The sequence below is a fragment of the Halichoerus grypus genome, chromosome 3, assembly GCF_964656455.1.
Source record: "Halichoerus grypus chromosome 3, mHalGry1.hap1.1, whole genome shotgun sequence".
Taxonomy (NCBI): Eukaryota; Metazoa; Chordata; class Mammalia; order Carnivora; family Phocidae; genus Halichoerus; species Halichoerus grypus.
This window is the reverse complement of record NC_135714.1, coordinates 171,120,216-171,138,668: the sequence shown is the minus strand read 5'-3', so window position 1 is coordinate 171,138,668 and position 18,453 is coordinate 171,120,216. Positions and strand designations below refer to the sequence as shown.

The window sequence follows — 18,453 nt, the reverse complement described above, 5'->3', positions numbered from 1 at the left end:
TCCTATACAAAGGTTCAGCCTTTTAAATGGAGCATGCAGCTATTAAGCATTAACCCATCTGTTCTGTTTCTCTTTTATTTCAAAGGACTGGCACACAAGCCTCATAGCAAAAGTCATATGAAGGCTGTTCTTTTCCCAACAATACACCTTGATCACTACCAATGGACTGTCACTCAGAAATGCTCAATTATACTGTTAAGTTCCCCAATGCTTAAGAGCCACATAAGAGTACAACATCCCCTTTCCTTTACATTCTGACCCCACACTACCCCTAACATACTACTGTGCACTTCCCTTCCCTAACACAAATCCTCCCTCCTGCCAACCCAGCTTCTGCAGTGCTCCTTGGAGATACCAAGACTTCTCATTCCAGCAACTCTTAACTTAACCCATCCATCAAGGTCTAGTTAGTTCATGACATACCCAACAAATCTTTTCTGACCACAGTAGCTCTTGGTGGTGACTCACTCTTTAGAATTTGGCATATGAAAAGATCTAAAAATTTAACAACATGACATGGCAGATATCAGAAAGTCAAATGGGCAGAAGAATTAACACTGTTTATATCGCATCGGATCAGCAGCTCCTTAGGAGCAGGCAGCAGAACTCTACAGATCACGTTCTCAGTATCACACACGTATTTATACCACACTGAACTACCCATGGCTGTTCTCCCAACGAAGTTTATGAGCTTCTTGGAGGCAGAGACTATTTCTAACACAGCTTCAGAATCCCCTGCAATAACTAACACTAAGAGTGCTGGACATGCAGAAAGTACAAGGCAGATTCTTTTTGATTCGCCCCATAGGGAAGCTGGGAATATTTTCTAGTTGAATAAAATCAAGTTAAAGCAATACATCAGTGATAGAACATTGAGACTCAGTGTGACAACATTTTCAATGAATTGAGGGGATTTCAGACCCATAGAGACCCACTCTTCATGCAATTTCAGCAGAGAGAGTGTATGTGGAAGGAGGGGGCAAATGAATTGGATCAGATTATCAGTTCTCAAATGGCCTTCAGAATCATCTGATGGAAGCCATCCTCTTAGAGATGAAGAAGTGATTGGGGAAGCCTCCTGACTGAAGCTAGAAGACCAGAGTTCTCATGAGGCATGAGCCCCATTCACATCCCTAGCTGCTTTGCAGAAAGAGTACACATGCTGTTTGTCTCTGAAAGAAGTGCCCCACCTCTGCCTGGAAGCAGGGAGTGAAACATCATTCAGAGTCCCTATCCATAGTTAACAGCAATGCATTTAATGTTGTTTTGATGATGTGTAACACTGTTAATTGCAGATCTATTGTAATTGCTTTCTTTTCTCTCATTTATGCTACAGGCAACAAATAGTAACACATCGTCTAAACAATTAAACTGTGCCCAGCAAGGATACAGAGTGGTAACAGGAAAACTTGAGTTCAAATAACTAAACCATTAATTGAGCAGCTAAGATCTTTTTCTTTAAAAATTTTTTTTTCAATTTTCTGACATTACTTTTCTAGCTCAGGTAACAATAAAGCAGTGCTGGACTGTGCTACCAGGATATTTTTGTAAACAGATGCTAAGTGTGCATCTGGGATGTGCAGGCACTGTTCCAGGAATTACGGAAGATCAAATGAATAAAACTCTGTTTCTGTCCTAGAGAATCTAGTAAGATGATTAAAAATGAACATAAAAAATCTAATAAAGGGAGAACATAAAGGGCTAAGAGGAGGCTATGGAATGTAGGAGCAGGAACAAATCCCCTGATTTTTCTTAACTGGGGAAATCATATTAATAAAACCATGTATGTTTACAAAGCAATATACACAGAAATTAGAAAGTTCTTAACTTCAAAAGATGGGTATCTTCCATTTGAGGAAATTCTTTCAAGTTCACATTTACTTCTAACACTTGATTGCCTACTTACACAAGAATATGCTAACTTTTTTCACAGTTTCTGATTCTTAAAAGTTGTCTCAGAAGAGCAAGTTTTATTTGCCCTCATCAGAATATTGCTGCAATGGAGTTAATAATGAAAAGCAATATAATCACGTATGTTATAGCACACTTTACAGCTTCCAAAGCATTTTCACAAACACTATTTCAATAGGTCTCTTTTGGTCCCCCACAAAATCCTGAGAAGTACACAGGGCCAGTTTATTGTGTTTCTGGGCGAGTACATGTGCATGTTAATATTGTTTTCTTCATTGTGCACAGAGGAACTGGAGGCTCAGAGGAGTCTGGTGAGTGACAGTGACAACTGGCATTTGTCAGACTTGTCAGACAAAAAGAAAATCGCTGGCTAAGCCCTCCAATCTAAAATTAATCACAACTTATTACACTTGAAAACTCATGTTCCCACTGGTATATGTTCTCTCAAAAAGCAAATATGCCCTGGGCAGCACTCAGCGTCCAGGGGCTTCCCAGCTTCCCTCTGTCTCCAGGGGAAGCACCTTGTTCCCTCCCCAGACATTGGCCAACCTCTCTTCTCTTATTCTCTGTTCTCAACAGAAGATGGAAAGGCAGCTATTTATTTGTTTGTCCATTCTAAAGAGCCAAAGCCACTGAATTAGGTCCTTTAAGAGTATTTGGATTTTAAAACTGTTATAACTTTACAGGGGAAGTCTTTATGCTGACAAACACATTTAGGGCAGTGGCCACCGTGTGAAAGGAATTTGGTGCTGATTCACTGATGCTGCCATCTCTCTGGACGGTGATTAACAAAAGGCCTCTGAGCTTATCTTCAGGGTCATAGAAGGAAAGGGAGGCTGGCACTAATGCCTCATGCCCTGTATCCCTGAAAGGAACTTCAGGGATGAGCAATGACAGATTTAACAAGTAGAGAAAGCCCACTGAGTCTCTAGGGGCTAAGGTACCCCCCCAAAAAAAAAGAATCTGGGAAGCAGCCAGAGCCTGAGACTGACGTCCCTAAGCCTCAATCCCAACCCTACACATGCACATTTGCCCCAGCCTGATCTCAGACTGTAAATGTAAAGGCTCAAGCCCTGTAGCTCTTAAAACCTGCCCCAAGACCAAAAGGAGCTGTCCTCAAGTCCTACAACCACAGTCCACTTTCCTCTTTCTTCCACTGAAAACACCGAATGGGAAAAGCTGTCCTTACCTCATAATGAGCCACACGCTGAGATTCGGATATCAGCTGTGCACTGCACACCTTGCAGTAACTGTCTGTAAATAAATCCTGATCGATATCGGAGGACTTCATCAGGCTAAAGGAGAATCAACAGAAAAGAAAAATGAGTCCACTGCTTTGATGTTTATGCAGGACATTAATTGTGTGAAAAAGCCAGGAGCACAGTAACAGACCCCAGGATGGTAGCAGTGGGGGAGACCTCCCTACACCTTAGGTGATACCATGTCAGTTAACCACAGTAAGTGTAGAGTGTAGAGTTTATAATATTCTCATAAGTGCCCAGTAGAATTGCTGGTACCCTACAAAACAGAAATGCACCTTTAGTTTTCTCTTTCTGACAAATCAAACTTATATCTAATGCACTGCCAAGGATTTATGTGAGAGGATATTTTCATATGTGATTTATATTAACAAAATATTGTACGTGCTCAATATATGCAACATAAAGAGACTGTATGTCTAGCATCCACATGCTAGAATATGAAGTGCCTCCCAAATCCAAATGCAAATCAAATTCTTCTTTAAGAGAACATTTAATGAAATAGGAAAAAGTTTACCATTAACAAAAGGGTTTACAAATCAGTACATACAGTATTATACTAAATTTGTTTTAAAATATGTATAGGTGCAAAGAAAAGTATCCCAAGAAGCTTTTTTTTTAAGATTTTATTTATTTATTTGACAGAGAGAGAGAGAGCACAAGTAGGCAGAGCAGCAGGCAGAGGGAGAGGGAGAGGGAAAAGCAGGCTCCCTGCCAAGCAGAGAGCCCAACATGGGGCTCAATTCCAGGGCCCTGGGATCATGAGCCGAGCAGAAAGCAGCCATTCAACCAACTGAGCCACCCAGGAGCCCCAATGCCAGGAAGTTTTAGCAAGGTGTTAATAGCAGTTATCTTTCAGAGATTATAGGTAATCGTTTATGTAATTTTGTTTATTTTTTAATTTTCTACAATGAACACATATTACTTTTGTAATACATGGAAACAAGTTAGCTTTGTCAAGAACCTTATAAGCAATACAAAATTTAGTTTTGAGTTCAACAGCTATCCTTACAGAATTAAAAAATAAAATCAGGCTCAACTATAACTTTTCTTGCAAGCTTGTATCTTTTAAAGTGAGGAGCCCTCATCATTCACGCTCACTCTTCCACATTTAGGGTTACTGATATTCATAAAAGCCACCTCCACCATCCTGCACCACAGTTGAGCCCACAAAAGTAAATAAACATATCGTTAAATTCCAAACCCTGAATTGAAATGCAGCCAAGAGTCTCAAGCTTGTGAAGGTAGTCTGTCACAAAGGTATCTCATAGCATCTGAAGCATAATGTCACCACCATAGAAATGCACACCAGCACAACCAAATGCTTTCCTCCAACCCACAAACTCCACTCCATTTTACCTCCCACCAGCCAGGTAAAAAGTAAGGACTATGCCAGACAGCATACATATGGAGAGGCAAGAGAATTTCAGACAACAGGGATGTGGTGGGAACCTTGGAGTTCATCCTGCTCCCACACCCTCATTTTATCTGTGAGACTGTTTGAAGTCACATCACTGATTATTGGCATGGCCATATATCCTTCCTGGTTTGCATGATTCCAATTTCCACACTCCAAATCCATCTCAGGTCTCATGCTACTTGCCAGCCACGTGATATTAGATGAGTCACTAAACCTTCTAGATCTTAGCTTCCTCCTACACAAATTGAGATAAAATATTAGCCATGCCTTTTTAGAGAATTGTGGTGAAAATCAAAAGGAGAAATATAGGAGAAGGTACTACATAAACTGTAAACTCTCTTCCTTTGAAAGGGATCATCATTACATTCTTACTAATATCCTAATGTTGGCCAAGTCTTGACCAGTACAACAAAATAGAGGACGGTGGTACATTTTAAGTGATTTTTTAAGCCATTTAAATAGCTGGGCTACAAAATAAGTATCTATAAAAAGCTGCCTGCCTCAAGAATTACAAACTCACTTTCTATCTTTGTCCTTGGTTGTAATGGCCCATTCAGAGCATTTGATTTTCACAATGCAAAAGGATTCAGTTTTTGCTCCTAAGAGACAATGGTAGCTCTGGTTTTTCAATGCCCTGAGTACCAATAGTAATGCCAGATAGTAAGGACTACTGACTCTCATAGCTGAAGTGGATCTGTTATTTGTGGAAGGCTCATTCCTGGCAGAAAGCTCAGCCAGCCTGGAGTCTAGCACCTGCAGTGCCTGGAGACTCACTACCTAACATGGCAACCTATTCCAAAGAGTCTGGCAACTCTAGTGGCTAGGTGTTTTTCAGGTTGAATCAAAATCTGTCCCACTGTAGCTTCACTCATTCATTCTGTCTTTGGGTGCAACACAGAAAAATTCTACTCTCCTTTTTCATGCGATATCCTCTCTCAAGTACTTGAAGATAACTCTCTTCTATCTATTCTCAACCCCTGTCCTGACTTATCATCTTGGTCTGTGTCTATTTCTTTATGGCCCATCTTCAAAGGCAGTGCCAAGAATGGAATGAACATTTCAGACATGGTCTAATCAAGTGGAGGATCACAAATCCAAATGACCATCCAAAATATCCATTGTCATGTGTAATGGTCTCTATTCACATCCCAGAATGCAAATGGAGAAGAGGTGTTTTGATGATGAGAAAATGTAGTACAACATTTTGAAATGTCAAATGGGAAAAGAAAACTTACTAAGATGTATTTTTTAAGCCAAGCTTCTATAAGTAGTTGTGTTTAAATATTATCATGTTCCCTGCTATTTCTAATAAAGAAGTGCACAAAAATAGATTCATGGGTGACCTGGTTAATAGGAATCTCCAAACTCACTGCACACTCCTTCCTCATTATACAACCGACTGCAGAAATCAAACACTGTGAAAGGATATTCAAGGTACGTGTTGGACCGAGTGGGGCCCGTAGGAGTCTGAGTCTCGGTAAAACAGCTGTGCAGCAGAAATAGCATTAAAGGCAGAATATAAAAATGTGTATACTAAAAAAAAATTCAAAGGAAGAAGAGAATATCATGGCTTTTTCCACTGTTTTATATAAGAATATCGATTGGAATAGGCCCATATGCAGTAAAATGGCAATAAAGACCCTCTGAAATCTACAAGGCCCAAATGGAAAACCTGAATAAGTTAAATTCCAGTGGGAAGCAATTAGTAGGCAAGTGTCAGGCTGGTCTATGCATAAGGCCTTTTCTCCAAGAAAAGAGAACTCTCTGTGTAGGTCACTTTAGACAACTAGAGAGCCTGATTTATGATTCAAAGAGTGGAATTCCCCAGGAAGAGGGCTGCCATTTGTTTCCTTCTCTCACTTGCCTAGAATAGAATTCTCAGCTTCTCTGGTCTTCAAAAGTACAGGTGAGCTGGTAAGAACAAGGAAAACCGGATTAGCTTTCTTTAGCCTTGTCCATGGTCCTGAATCAGCAACAAGCACAGAGACAGAGCAGGGCCCTTCATCAATTAGTAACTGGGCAGTCCCCACTGTCTCATGGGAGCCGATGTGTGGTGACCCCCAACCTGGGACATGTGGACGGTACTACATTCTGAGGCCCTGGAGCATTCTGAAGAGGGAGAGAAGAGCAGGGGAAGGAAGGAGTTTGAGTTCCTGAATTTGAAACTGATCAGAATGAAAACTTCCTCAGTGTTCCCCACAATGGCACATTCCAAAGCAAACACTGAAGATCTGAATAACCTATCACTCTTCAGTATTCACAGAGGACAGTGCTACCTGTATTTCCCTAAAGAAGCCCAGAGGAAAGTTGGAGGCAGTATTAGAACAGGAGTCTGATCAGATTCACATTTGCTGTCCCAGGTCTCTCTACAGCAGTAAATCTATTTTCATCTGACAGCAGTGACAGTGTAAGACTCAGAGGTGTAGCTAGGTATAATAAGTAAAAGGAATATGGGGGGGGGAGCTTTTGTTTATTCAATAATGATTACTGAGCATCTACTATGTGTGAGGCACAGGGATAACAGAGGGCACAACTCCCATCTTCCAAATCCTTATGAGCTATTGAGTGAGAAGAGAAACATGCACACAAATATCTAAGGCACAGGCAGCAAGTGTAATTTGGCTAATAAAAAGAAATACAGGATTTCAGAAGACAAGGGGATTATAAGGAACCTTCGGGGAGGTTCTATAAGAGTTAAAAATTTAAGAATGAATAGGATTAGAGTGGAGGGAAATGGGTTCAAACCCAATAGGTTCCAATTCTTTTTGCTGGCATGGAGAAAAATATTACTACCAGTAGGCATGAGAAGATATATACAAGGGGCTTCAGTGGGGCTTGCTTGGGAATATGCAACATGAGGGAAGGAAGCAGAGAGAGAAGGGTATACAAAGCTCAGGCCCCAGATGGAAGGAGGGGAGACCGAGGGAAAACAGCAGGTCCCAAAATGTTTCTCAAGGTTCAAGGAATGGCCTTTTTTCGGATCTTTAGATGCAGATGTGAAGCCCTCCCCTCTGCCGCTTTCTGCTTCTCAAGAACAGATTTCAGGAACACAGCCTGAAAAGCCAGAGAAACCTGAGGCTTCATGGCCAAGAGTAACATTCTTCATTCCATTCCATTTCTGATAATGCCAAAATAGCTTTTGACTCAAAACCCATGCAGGGCTCTTCAGAGGAAAAAGACATTAGTTCAAATCCACGTTTGGTTGCTTGCCAACAAGATTTTTGAGTGTAAAGTTACATATCCTCCCTGAACCACCATTTCTTCATTTGTGAAACAGGGGAAACATTCTCACAGGCTCATTGTGAGGATTAGAGATGATGTAGATAAAAAGCATCTAACAAAGACTGTGGCATATGGTAGACACTGAAAAATAGATATTACCACCATTATGATGAATATTATTAATTTTGTATTATCATTATTCTTATTTTCAGGAGGGATGCTGTAAATATTTAAGTAGAGAAATAAATAGAACCACATTAAAGACTAAGGGGTCAGATTACAGAGTTGATGTGTTGAAGTCATAACTCTGAGTGTCATCACAGGGTTTCTCTTTTGTATTAATCTTATCACCCACAAAAATGGCTCACTTCCACTGAGTTCTACTGCCAGCTGATACTCAGACCTTATACCCATGAGGACCCCACAATTCATAAACACTTAAATCTACTTTTGTTGCCAGTAGGTGCCTATACGGCAGACGGAGCAGTTTGATGAGAACTCTCCCACTGTTTCCCTCACCCACACCAGCGCTCATCTCACTGGGACCTGCCCCCTGGGGGACAAAAAGGAAAGCACATGTCATCCAAAATTGGGATTAGACCACTCTCTGGACCTGCAGCCACTCACTGTAGTAGCCCTGAGGAAGCCACAGCAGTCCTGCTCCCCAGGATGGCATCCCCTCTACCCCAGTCCCATGGGGAGAGAAGCCCTTGGCTTGGTGAAGCCCACCAGTGGGTGTCTTGTCACAGGTTTGGACATTTTCACTATAAAACTCATCTATAAGATATAATAACCTACTGCCCATCCATTCTCTCACCTCACTAGCCCTTTTAAAAATAGTATTTCAGGGGCGCCTGGGTGGCTCAGTTGGTTAAGCGTCTGCCTTCAGCTCAGGTCATGATCCCAGGGTCCTGGAATCAAGTCCTGCATTGGGCTCCCTGCTCAGCAGAAGCCTGCTTCTCCCTCTCCCTCTGCCTGCCACTCCCCCTGCTCGTGCGCTCTCTGACAAATAAATAAATAAAATCTTTTAAAAAATAGTATTTCAGACCCATGGCAATTTCAACTAAAGAGCTACTCTCGCCTTTAGGGGCAGAGTTCTGAACCTCTAAACTACCACTCCATAGGACTTGGTGAACTCTTCAGTATCGGGACCCTGGCTCTTCTAACGATGTTCCCCTCCTGACAGCACTTGACTCTTGTGAAAACTCTGGACCCAGAAGGAACAGAGATTGTATTTTACTCCTATAAACATAGTAAGCGCTGCTCCTGAGCCAGGCTTAGTGCTAATGGCCTTACCACCAATTTAATTCCCTCCAAGGGGCCGGCAGAGTGATCAGCCTCACGTTCACATTCAACAACAACTTCAAAGGAAGTTGAGGCTTAGATGTTGAGTCACCACCCAGAGGTCGCACAGCTCCTAAGTGTCAGGTTGCCAAGTCATGGCTGGCTACGTCCACTGGCTTAACCCTCGCCCTTGGCTTCCTCTTTGTGCCAGAACTCAGCACAAGGAGCCCTTCAGTCAGTTTTTCCCCCACTGCCAGTCTAGGGAGCACCATTAAAAATACTTAACATGAAAGTAGAGGGCAGACATCCTCCCCAGAACTAACATGCTGTGGCCTGGAGAGCCCCGACTGTCCAGGTGAAGCCATGCAAACTGTAAACTGCTTAGGGCCCAGACTCTCTTGCCTATGTTTACCTGAACCAAGATGGGATGCACTATCATCTGCCCAGACACCCTCGTCTGCTTCTGCCTGCACACCCAGAGTCTGTGCCTCCGTAACCTGACTGACTCACCCTCGGATCCGGTACCTGCTTCTGCCCTCCCACTTGACCTGACACCCTGGAAAACCACCACTCCCTTCTGTCCCATCTGGCTGGTGCCTCTTCATCTAGTCTAAGACCCTCGACGTATGCCACGTGCCCAGTCCCTCCAAAGGACCCGGCTCTGAAGGCCACCGTTCTCGGCAGCTCTGGACCTCTGCTTCCTCCTGCCCAAAGCAGAGAGACTGAACTTCTATCTCTTTCAGATTTGACAAGCTGAACAGTAGACAAAAATGCCACCAATTAAAACGAACCTTCTCCTGGTTAGGAACGTGAAACAGACATGAGCCATACCGCTGCTGGCTAAATTCAGCCACATTTTAAAATTACTAATACCTGAAGGCTATCAAAATTGTCCCTGCTCTGTTTTATCAATATTGGAGGGGATTCCACTCTGCTCAGAAAGGAAAAAGATATGAGAATTAGAGCTGGCCCATCTTCAGCACAAAACAAATCAGCCTCTGTGATCTTTCTGAGTTTTCATTCCACTTACAAAAGGGCCCTTGAACCCGAATCGACCTTTGGTGTTCTTATGGCTGTGGCCTGGTCTTTGCTCCCTTCCCATTTCAGACCCTGCCACTGTCCTTTCCCTCTAGCCTCTCTAGCAACAAAAGGGGGAAGATCTGGGAGACGAGCCTGTGGCTTCAGCAGGCATCTCCACAGTGACCACCCACACCACTCAGGCCCCAGAGCCCAGAGGATGAGCTGGAAGCAGGGTCTGTCCTGTCTCCTTCACACCTCCCTCCACATGAAGTGGGCAACCCAGGGCTGGCTGCCCTGGCAGCAGACTAAGCAGCCTTAGAAGAAAAACAGCCATGAACAGTACTCCAGAAATTAAAGCGTTTTGGTCTTTAATGAAAGTATGCTAGGGAAAGCGCAGCACAGATGAAGTGCCGATGCCCCAACCCAGCTCAGGGGGCCTGCGGACTCCAGCATGTACTTGCCTTTAATTTACCACACACCCCGCAGGTGGCCAGACAGGGGAACCTGGAACCTCCCGAGAAGCAGCTGAGATCCGGTGAAGGTCAAATACAGGACCAGCTTAAAGAATCTTTGGATTCTCCCTTTCTGGTCTGATGCTACCAGCCCCATTCCTGATGTTGCTCAGACAAAGGAGTTCGCAGTCCAGGCCATCCACATGCAGGTGCAAGCTCTGCTATCCAGCCTGAGCTTTGTTTAAAAGAGAGAAAACTCCCCACACCACTCCCTTCTCCTGCTTGGCATTGCCAGAAGCTGCATGGCTGACTCACACCACTTGAATAATTGTCTTTTCATGGCACCATTCTCTTCACGTGTAAAACTAGGTTCTGTGATTCCTGACTCTGAGGCCGTCGTCACTGCTGGGCACACATGCCTCACCCTCGGCCCCGGGCCCTGGAACTGAATCTGTCAGTCTCCCTCACAGATGGCACAGGCTAGCCTGGTGACATCTGGAAAGGAGAGCAGCAAGCATGCCCCCAGCCTGGATCATTCCTGTGGGCACGCGCACATGCCTCTGCCATATCTGAGGAGGCATGCGTGCCTGGTTCCTTGCTACTCGTCCCCTCTCCCACCCCTTGTCCTTTGCCTGAATGTGCAGGTCTGAATGTAGGCTCCAGGGGCCATGAAGAGTCTGAGGCTTCAGACTCCTCTAGCCCCTCCCAGATTTTGTGAGACAATTCACCAAATGGCCTCTGCCCAAGTCCAGCGCACTAGAAAGCCTCGCTAAGATTCCTCCTTTACTCATTAAACAGATTTTTATAGGGCATTTACTATGTGCGTAGCGCTGTCCAGGCACTAGGTTTACAGCAGTGAACAACACCTACAGGGTTGATCTTGTGGGAAAGGTTCACCTACTGGGATCTAGCAGACACCATTCTACATAAACATGAACATGATTCCTGTCTCCATCTACACATAAATAAAATATTCACACCAGCTGGTAGACAATGGCTCTTGCTCTCCCACATGTCATTCTAGAATCTCCACTTGCCCCGTGGCCCAACAGTCCTCACTAAGATTCCAGTGTGGGACTTTGCCTCCACCTCACAGTAGAAACAGGGGATGTGTACAGAGGCAGACAGGACTAGCAGGTACTCCAAAGGATGAAAGCCATTCTGTCTGGGTTTCCGAAAGGCCCTTTCAAAGCCCACTTTGGGGGAGGGCCCGAGGTGTCTGGCAAGAACTGCACCCAACTGACAGGTCTGGGCAGCATGACAGAGTGTTCTCGTCAGGGAAAACATCGTTCACTTTGGTAGGATATTAATGAGTAAACACCTCTGCCAATCAGGGGGTCGGAAGCATTTTCTTTTTCTGCACTTTCAGAGGGGAGACATGGGTGGTGGATGGAGAGCTTGGATTTTCCATAGGCTTATCACTTCAAGCCGAAGCAAAAGCAGAGCCCCCACCAGAGGAGGAAGGCCAGAGGCAAAGAGAAACAAAAAGATGGCTAGCCCAAAAAGAGTAGGAGAGGAGAGGTGGAGAAAATACGAGGGAGTAGAACATGCGTCTTATGTTTTCTGTCGCTCATTCCATCAAAGTAAAGGGCTGTGCACTCAGCTGGAAAAGCCACTCATATTTTAAAGAATAGGCTCCTACCCTCCCCCACCACTCGAAGGAGGAAAGCCAACATGGATTGCTCACTCCAGTTTGTTAGCTACCTGTGTGGGGCAGGTGCATACTCAAAACCGGTGGATTTTCTTAACAAGCTGAAAGACAACAAGACCTTTCTTTTTAACAGTGGTTACAAGCCTTCGAAAATACAGTTCATAAATAAGTATTCCATTACTGTAACTTGTTTACATGATTTATCTTCACAAGACTGCCTCTACTGAACCAGACAGATTGAGGGCAAATTTAGATGCAGCTATCACATCCAGGGCTTGCAGGCACAGTTCTGCACCTGTCTCCAACTTCAGAGGACGGCACAGACAAGCCAGACCAAGCTGCTGCAAGGAAAACTATTACTTTCATTTTAATCCATACTCCGAGGCTGCTGCATTGGCTGTCAGTCAGCCAGCAGACATTTTCAGCTCCATTCTCCAATACAGCATACAAACTTGACTTGGCTTCTCTGAGGAATCCGGTTTGGTCTCCATTTGTCTGCTGCTTTTCCTAAAATCAGCAAAATTGTGGCATCCACATATAAGGATGTGGAGTGGCCAAGATGGGAAGACACAGGAATTACTATGTTGCCAGGTTAGGGACTACCCATCCATAAACTGACAAAAGGCTGAGTGCAGCTCTGCTCCTTCCGTGAAATCTTTTGGTCAGAATTTATTTTCCAATCTGAGAGATGGTTTGAGATCCTCTGCCCACCTCTTGCTTTGGGAGATAGCAAGAAGTAGTGAAAGTAATGATAGCTTAGGGAATTCAACTGTCAGGAGAAGCTAAGCACATAAAAGTATGCCTACTGTGCCCAATAATAGACAATAAAGGGATTAGTAACAATTAAAATATCTAACTATATCAAGTATTAGGAAAGGTGTGGACACACAGGATTTTTTATGCATTTATTGACAGGAGGGTCAGCTGAAAGTTAAGCATTATCTCATCAAGTGAAACAACGAGGCAACTGCATTCCTAGTTTATAGGTAAGAAAAACTTTTGCTCATATACAACACAAGGCGTGTAAAGGATGATGATAGTAGCATTGTTCAAATAGCAAAACCTACAATCAGTCCAAATGCACATCTACAGGAGCACAGACAAATGAACTGAGGTATTGTCAGGTACGAATGAAGCTCGGCAACACATCAGAATACGGATGAATCGTAGCAATCTAATATTTATAGGAGAAGAGTCAAAGAGCACATACACCAAGATCCTTTTCATAAAATCAAAACAACTAAAGTAAAAATACATACATCTTGGGGATACACGTAGGTAAGATACAACTCTAAAAATGTTTGGCAAAAAAAAAAAAAAAAATTGAGGACAGGATTCAGGATGAGGATTACTTCAGAAGGGCAGGATGAGAGAAAGTCATACGATAAAATACACGTTGTTGCCAGATCTTTGCTTTGGAAAGTGTTGTGGGGGTGCTCTTTCTGTTATTAAAGATGGTAAATGATAAACAGATAGATGATGATGGGTAGATAGGTAGATAGATATTATGTATGCACCAATGATGAGACATGATTTTCTGGAAACGAATCCTCCACTCTAACAGAGACATAGTTATTTTTTTTCCTTTTCCCCAGCCACAAAAGATTAGGCTGAACTTCCCATCCTTTCCTGAAGTTAGTGTGCCATGTCACTGAGTTCTGGTCGATGGAATATGGGCAAAAATGATGTGAACATGTCTAGGCGGAACCATTAAGAGCCTGCTGCATGGTCTTCTATCTGCTCTCTCTTCTGCAGGTTGGATACCGCCGCCCTCGTCAATCTGGGAAGCCACATGTAAACAAGGCAGGGTGTTTGAAAGCCAGAGTTCCTGAAGGACTAAGAGGAGTAGAGCCCCATGTACCCAAGCCATGGCACCCATGGGACTCCATGTGACTGGGAAGTCAACTTCAACCGCACTAAGCCACTGTGATTCCAGGGTGTATCTAGCATTACCTTCACTCACTCAACCCAAACATTAGTAGCTTGACTATCTGGAAAACAATTACACAGAAGTGTACTTTTTACCTAGTCACACCTCTTACATGCTTTGTGAGGGAGTTGGAAAAAGCCAAAGACATTCAAGATCCGAACTTTGAGAGACTGGATTTTAACACTGCTTCTTTTGCTCAGTGCTTGGGGTAATGGCATTAAACAGCCCAGACCTCACTGACAATGCTCATTTAGGACAGTACCAACCTATTCCTCATTTGAAGGGAATGCGATGTAAAAACAGGGGCTTTAAAATCAAGCAATTTATCAGAAAGCATACATCATTTTAGGACATGGCCTGAGTGCTGGGACATTGACCAGGCACCCCTTTTTTGAGTATTTTGAACTAGGAGCCCCTCCTCAAACACCAGTGGCACCTTCTAGGAAGGCCACTCCATTTCTCTCCAGTTTTGAACATATTTAGTGTACTCATCCCCTGGCATGTTGATGCTGGTGTCTTGCAAAGTCTGCTTTGCCATCTTGTGAGGGGGCAAACTGAGCAGATGGTCATGGCCACTGGGATGCCAGGTAATGAGCAAGTGCCTCACATCCGAGCATTGGGGTCTTGTCACCTCGCCAGAAATGACAGCTTGGCTGTCTGGCAACAGCCCTGATGTTGGGAGGAAGCACACATCTCATCACTTCAATTCCTAATGTGGTTATACTTTCAAATTCTTGCCCTGAATCAATTCTTCTCATCTTTTCAGTTGAGGTGAGCACAGATTGGGCAGTTTCCAGGTAATGAAAGAAACCATATTGATATAGATTCATCATCTGACTGAGTAGTTTCTAGCTTCAGGGAAAAGAGCAAGCATATCAAGTAGAGGTGGGGTGATACCCTTTGAAAGCCACTCCTCACTCCTCTACCTGAGCCAGACTGACCCTAAATCAATGCCACCACCCCTGCTCCCTCCTACCTACCTTCCCTACTTGCTGGGAGGGAGGAGGGGCTGCTCAGTGAAAATGTAGATCAGTATCATGGAACATGGACACTAGCTGGAGGTGGAAGTTGAGGCAGGGAAAAAGTAAAGGGCCATGGGACTCAGGCAATCCAGAACTGAGTGGATGAGAGAGTAATGAGTCCATCCCACAATGGAGAAGTGTATAAAGAAATCAGAACACTAGAAAGGACCTCAGGTATCACCTAACCTCATCCTTCACATGCACAGAGACTCAGAAAAGACACCCAGGAAGATTACGGGGCTTAATCATATTTGCCCTGTAAGTCAAAGGCAAAATGGGGATACCTAACTGCCAAAATAACATTCTTTCCTCATACCATACTGCCAGTCCAGAATATTTATTATCTTCCTTTCAGGAATCATTTTTGAGCAAGGAGGAAATCAAAGCTACCCTCTGAAACCTGGGCATATCCACACGTTTGTGACTGACTGACTGGTGGGAGCCAGTGATGTAGAGATGCCCAACAAAGACCATCTTCCCAGGTCAGATCCCAGGAGGGCCAGGGAGAAGGGCCAAGAGGAGGAGCATCTGGATAGGACAGGCTCACCTCTCCTGCCACATTCTTAGATTTTATAGGCAAGCATTTTATCAAGAATGATAAAACCCAGAGACCTGTGGCATGTGAAGATGTTAGGGTCAGAGTGGGAAGTAAATTTAAGTACTGATTCCATGTAAAACTGAACCCTAGCAATGCAATTTTATCACAAGCAGCAATTCCTATTTCTCACCAGCCAAAAATAATAGGCCATCCTCCCAAGTCGATGGGCTGTGACTTGCTTACTGACTGAGTGGTCTAGACCCACATCAAGATAAGTACTTGGAACTTCTTGCGGTGGACAAGGAGATGTGTGGGCCAGATGCCCTTTTGAGGAAGAACTTGCCTCAACTGCTAGCAGTGGAGTTGGCATTCAGACTTCAGCTGTCCTCCCCTTCAGGAATGGCCTCTGCTGTGGAGAACTGTCTCACCCAAGGTCACACCCCTGCCCAGGGTGGCCCAAACCCAATGACTGATGAATGCAAGGATGCAAAAGCCTGGCCACTGCAGTCCAATATGGGACAACTCCAAAAGGCCACTATAGCCCCCAGAATTCTTCAGGGGTCTGCTGAAACTGCTGCACCTGCACCAAAAGCACTGCTTCTGCTCCTCCCATCCCTGGGTAATCATCCCAGGAATCATTCTTAGCCAATATCCTGGACACTAAACTCTGTAGGGTCTGTCTCCTGGCAAAACCTCACTGGGACATTTCTTCTCACTTGCCTCCTCATAAAGCAAACCTCACGTGGTGGTTCCACTACAGACCTCAGCTTGTCAGAAGTTCAGAGACCTGATTAATTCCCAAAGCTCCAGAATTCCTCCAAGAGCCCATAAATGGAATTCCAGAGTATCATTTGTGCAATACTAGGCAAAGAATTGTTTCTGGTAATGCTGTGTCTTGAGATGGGTTCCACACTATTTAATAATATGCAAAAAAAGAGAAATATGCTTGTGCTGAATCCCATTTTCCCATTCTTTTGATCTGCAGTCTCCAGTGTGGTTACAGTTACTATCATGCCATCTGACTTGAACTGATGATTCGAAGTTCCATAATGTCAAATAAGTCATATTTCAGTAACACTTCCTACCCATTGCTAAAAATATTATTTCTTCCCACACAGTTATTCCTAATGAGATATTTCAAGCCACCTGGCACCCAGAGGAGTTCCTTGGCTAATCTTCTATGGAGTCCCACAAAATGGAAGCTGTATACAATAGAATCCCATTGGATGCTGGTGTCAGAGGGCAAGAAGAGCAGTGACAACACAGGTTGTTTTGTCTTACAGTTAAGAGATGTTTTTTGGAGCTGTCATTAGACCGACAGTCACTGTGACCTTAGGGGAAAGAGAGTACATTACCATGTGTTTTTGTAGTGAACACAGAGGAGCTGGCCCCAGTTACTGGCTGGCTCTCCTCCAGGACCTTAGTTGCTCTTTCTGATGAGAACCAGTTGGAAACCTGAACAACTCTTAACTCCCAGTGAAATGTAAACGCACTGGGGACCAGGCAAGCCTCCTGTCTGGCTGCATTGCCAACTGATTCTAGCTCTTCCCCAGGCTGCCATGCCTTGCTGATAATGTGCCCTGCCTGCTCTTCCCTCCCTATCTTGTGAAATGCTACACTGTGTTTTCACCTCTTCATCACCCCGCTAGGCCATGTGTTGGATGTTCCTTCTGTGTGATACCCTCCTCCTCCTCTCATCCTGGATCAGGGCCCCTTTGTAGGTTCTCCTAGCTCCCTGTGTAGACTCACAGATGACAGACACAATGCACTCCAATAACCATGTGTACCTTCACTCCCTGGGAGCCTCTAGAAGGAGAGCCCTTTCTTCATTGTACTTGGTGCCCAGCACCATTGTAGACATTTCAGCTAGTATTGTAGTAGCAAAACCAAAATGCAATGGTGTGGTCAACCATGTCTAAACAGCACTTTCTGGTTTTAGTCTTTGAGCCTTACCCTTAAAATTATTAGAAGAGCCCAGAGGGTGGTCCCAAAGAAAACAACAACACATCATCCCATGGCCTTAATTAAGCCTCATCCACTATTCAGACCACATCTGTGGGACATCTGGGAAAATGCTACTAGTTACTCATCTTCAGAGCCAACATTTACTGACTTATGGGTTGAATTGTGTCTCTTAAAAAGTTATGTTGAGGGGCGCCTGGGTGGCTCAGTCGTTAAGCGTCTGCCTTCGGCTCAGGTCATGATCCCATGGTCCTGGGATCGAGCCCCGCATCGGGCTCCCTGCTCTGCAGGAAGCCTGCTTCTCCCTCTCCCACTCCCCCTGCTTGTGTTCCTTCTCTCGCTGTGTCTCTCTCTGTCAAATAAATAAATAAAATCTTTAAAAAAAAAAAAAAAAAAAAGTTATGTTGAAATCCTAACTCCCAGGACTTGTGAATGTGACCTTATTTGGAAGTAGGGTCTTTGCACATGTAATGAAGCTAAGATGAGGTCATACTGAATGAAGGCTGGTCCTAATTAGTGTCCTTATAATAAGAGGGGAACTTGGACAAACAAATGGGGGAAAACACCATGTGAGAAGAAAAGCAGAGATTGGAGTAATACGTCAACAAGTCAAGGAATGCCAAGGATCATCCAATAGCTTGAAGAAATAAGGAAGAGTTCTCCCCGAGAGCCTTCAGAGAGAACTTGGTCCTGCTCACACCTTGATTTCTTGGAAACTAACTCACTGACCAAGCATTTTATTCCATATTCAGTAGTCCCACATAGTGACTCTATACAAACCT

General features: G+C 44.1%; 1 protein-coding gene across 5 annotated transcripts in view; it reads right to left on the bottom strand.

The window, feature by feature from the left end:
• ZMAT4 (zinc finger matrin-type 4) overlaps positions 1-18,453 on the bottom strand; it is a 354,366-nt gene that overhangs the window by 285,196 nt on the left and 50,717 nt on the right. For all 5 annotated transcript variants that reach the window (XM_036096263.2, XM_036096264.2, XM_078069585.1 and 2 more), the window contains exon 2: positions 3,101-3,206. In XM_036096263.2, the coding sequence (XP_035952156.1) occupies positions 3,101-3,202 (102 nt within the window). In that variant the 5' untranslated portion in view covers positions 3,203-3,206. The remainder of the gene's footprint in view (positions 1-3,100; positions 3,207-18,453) is intronic.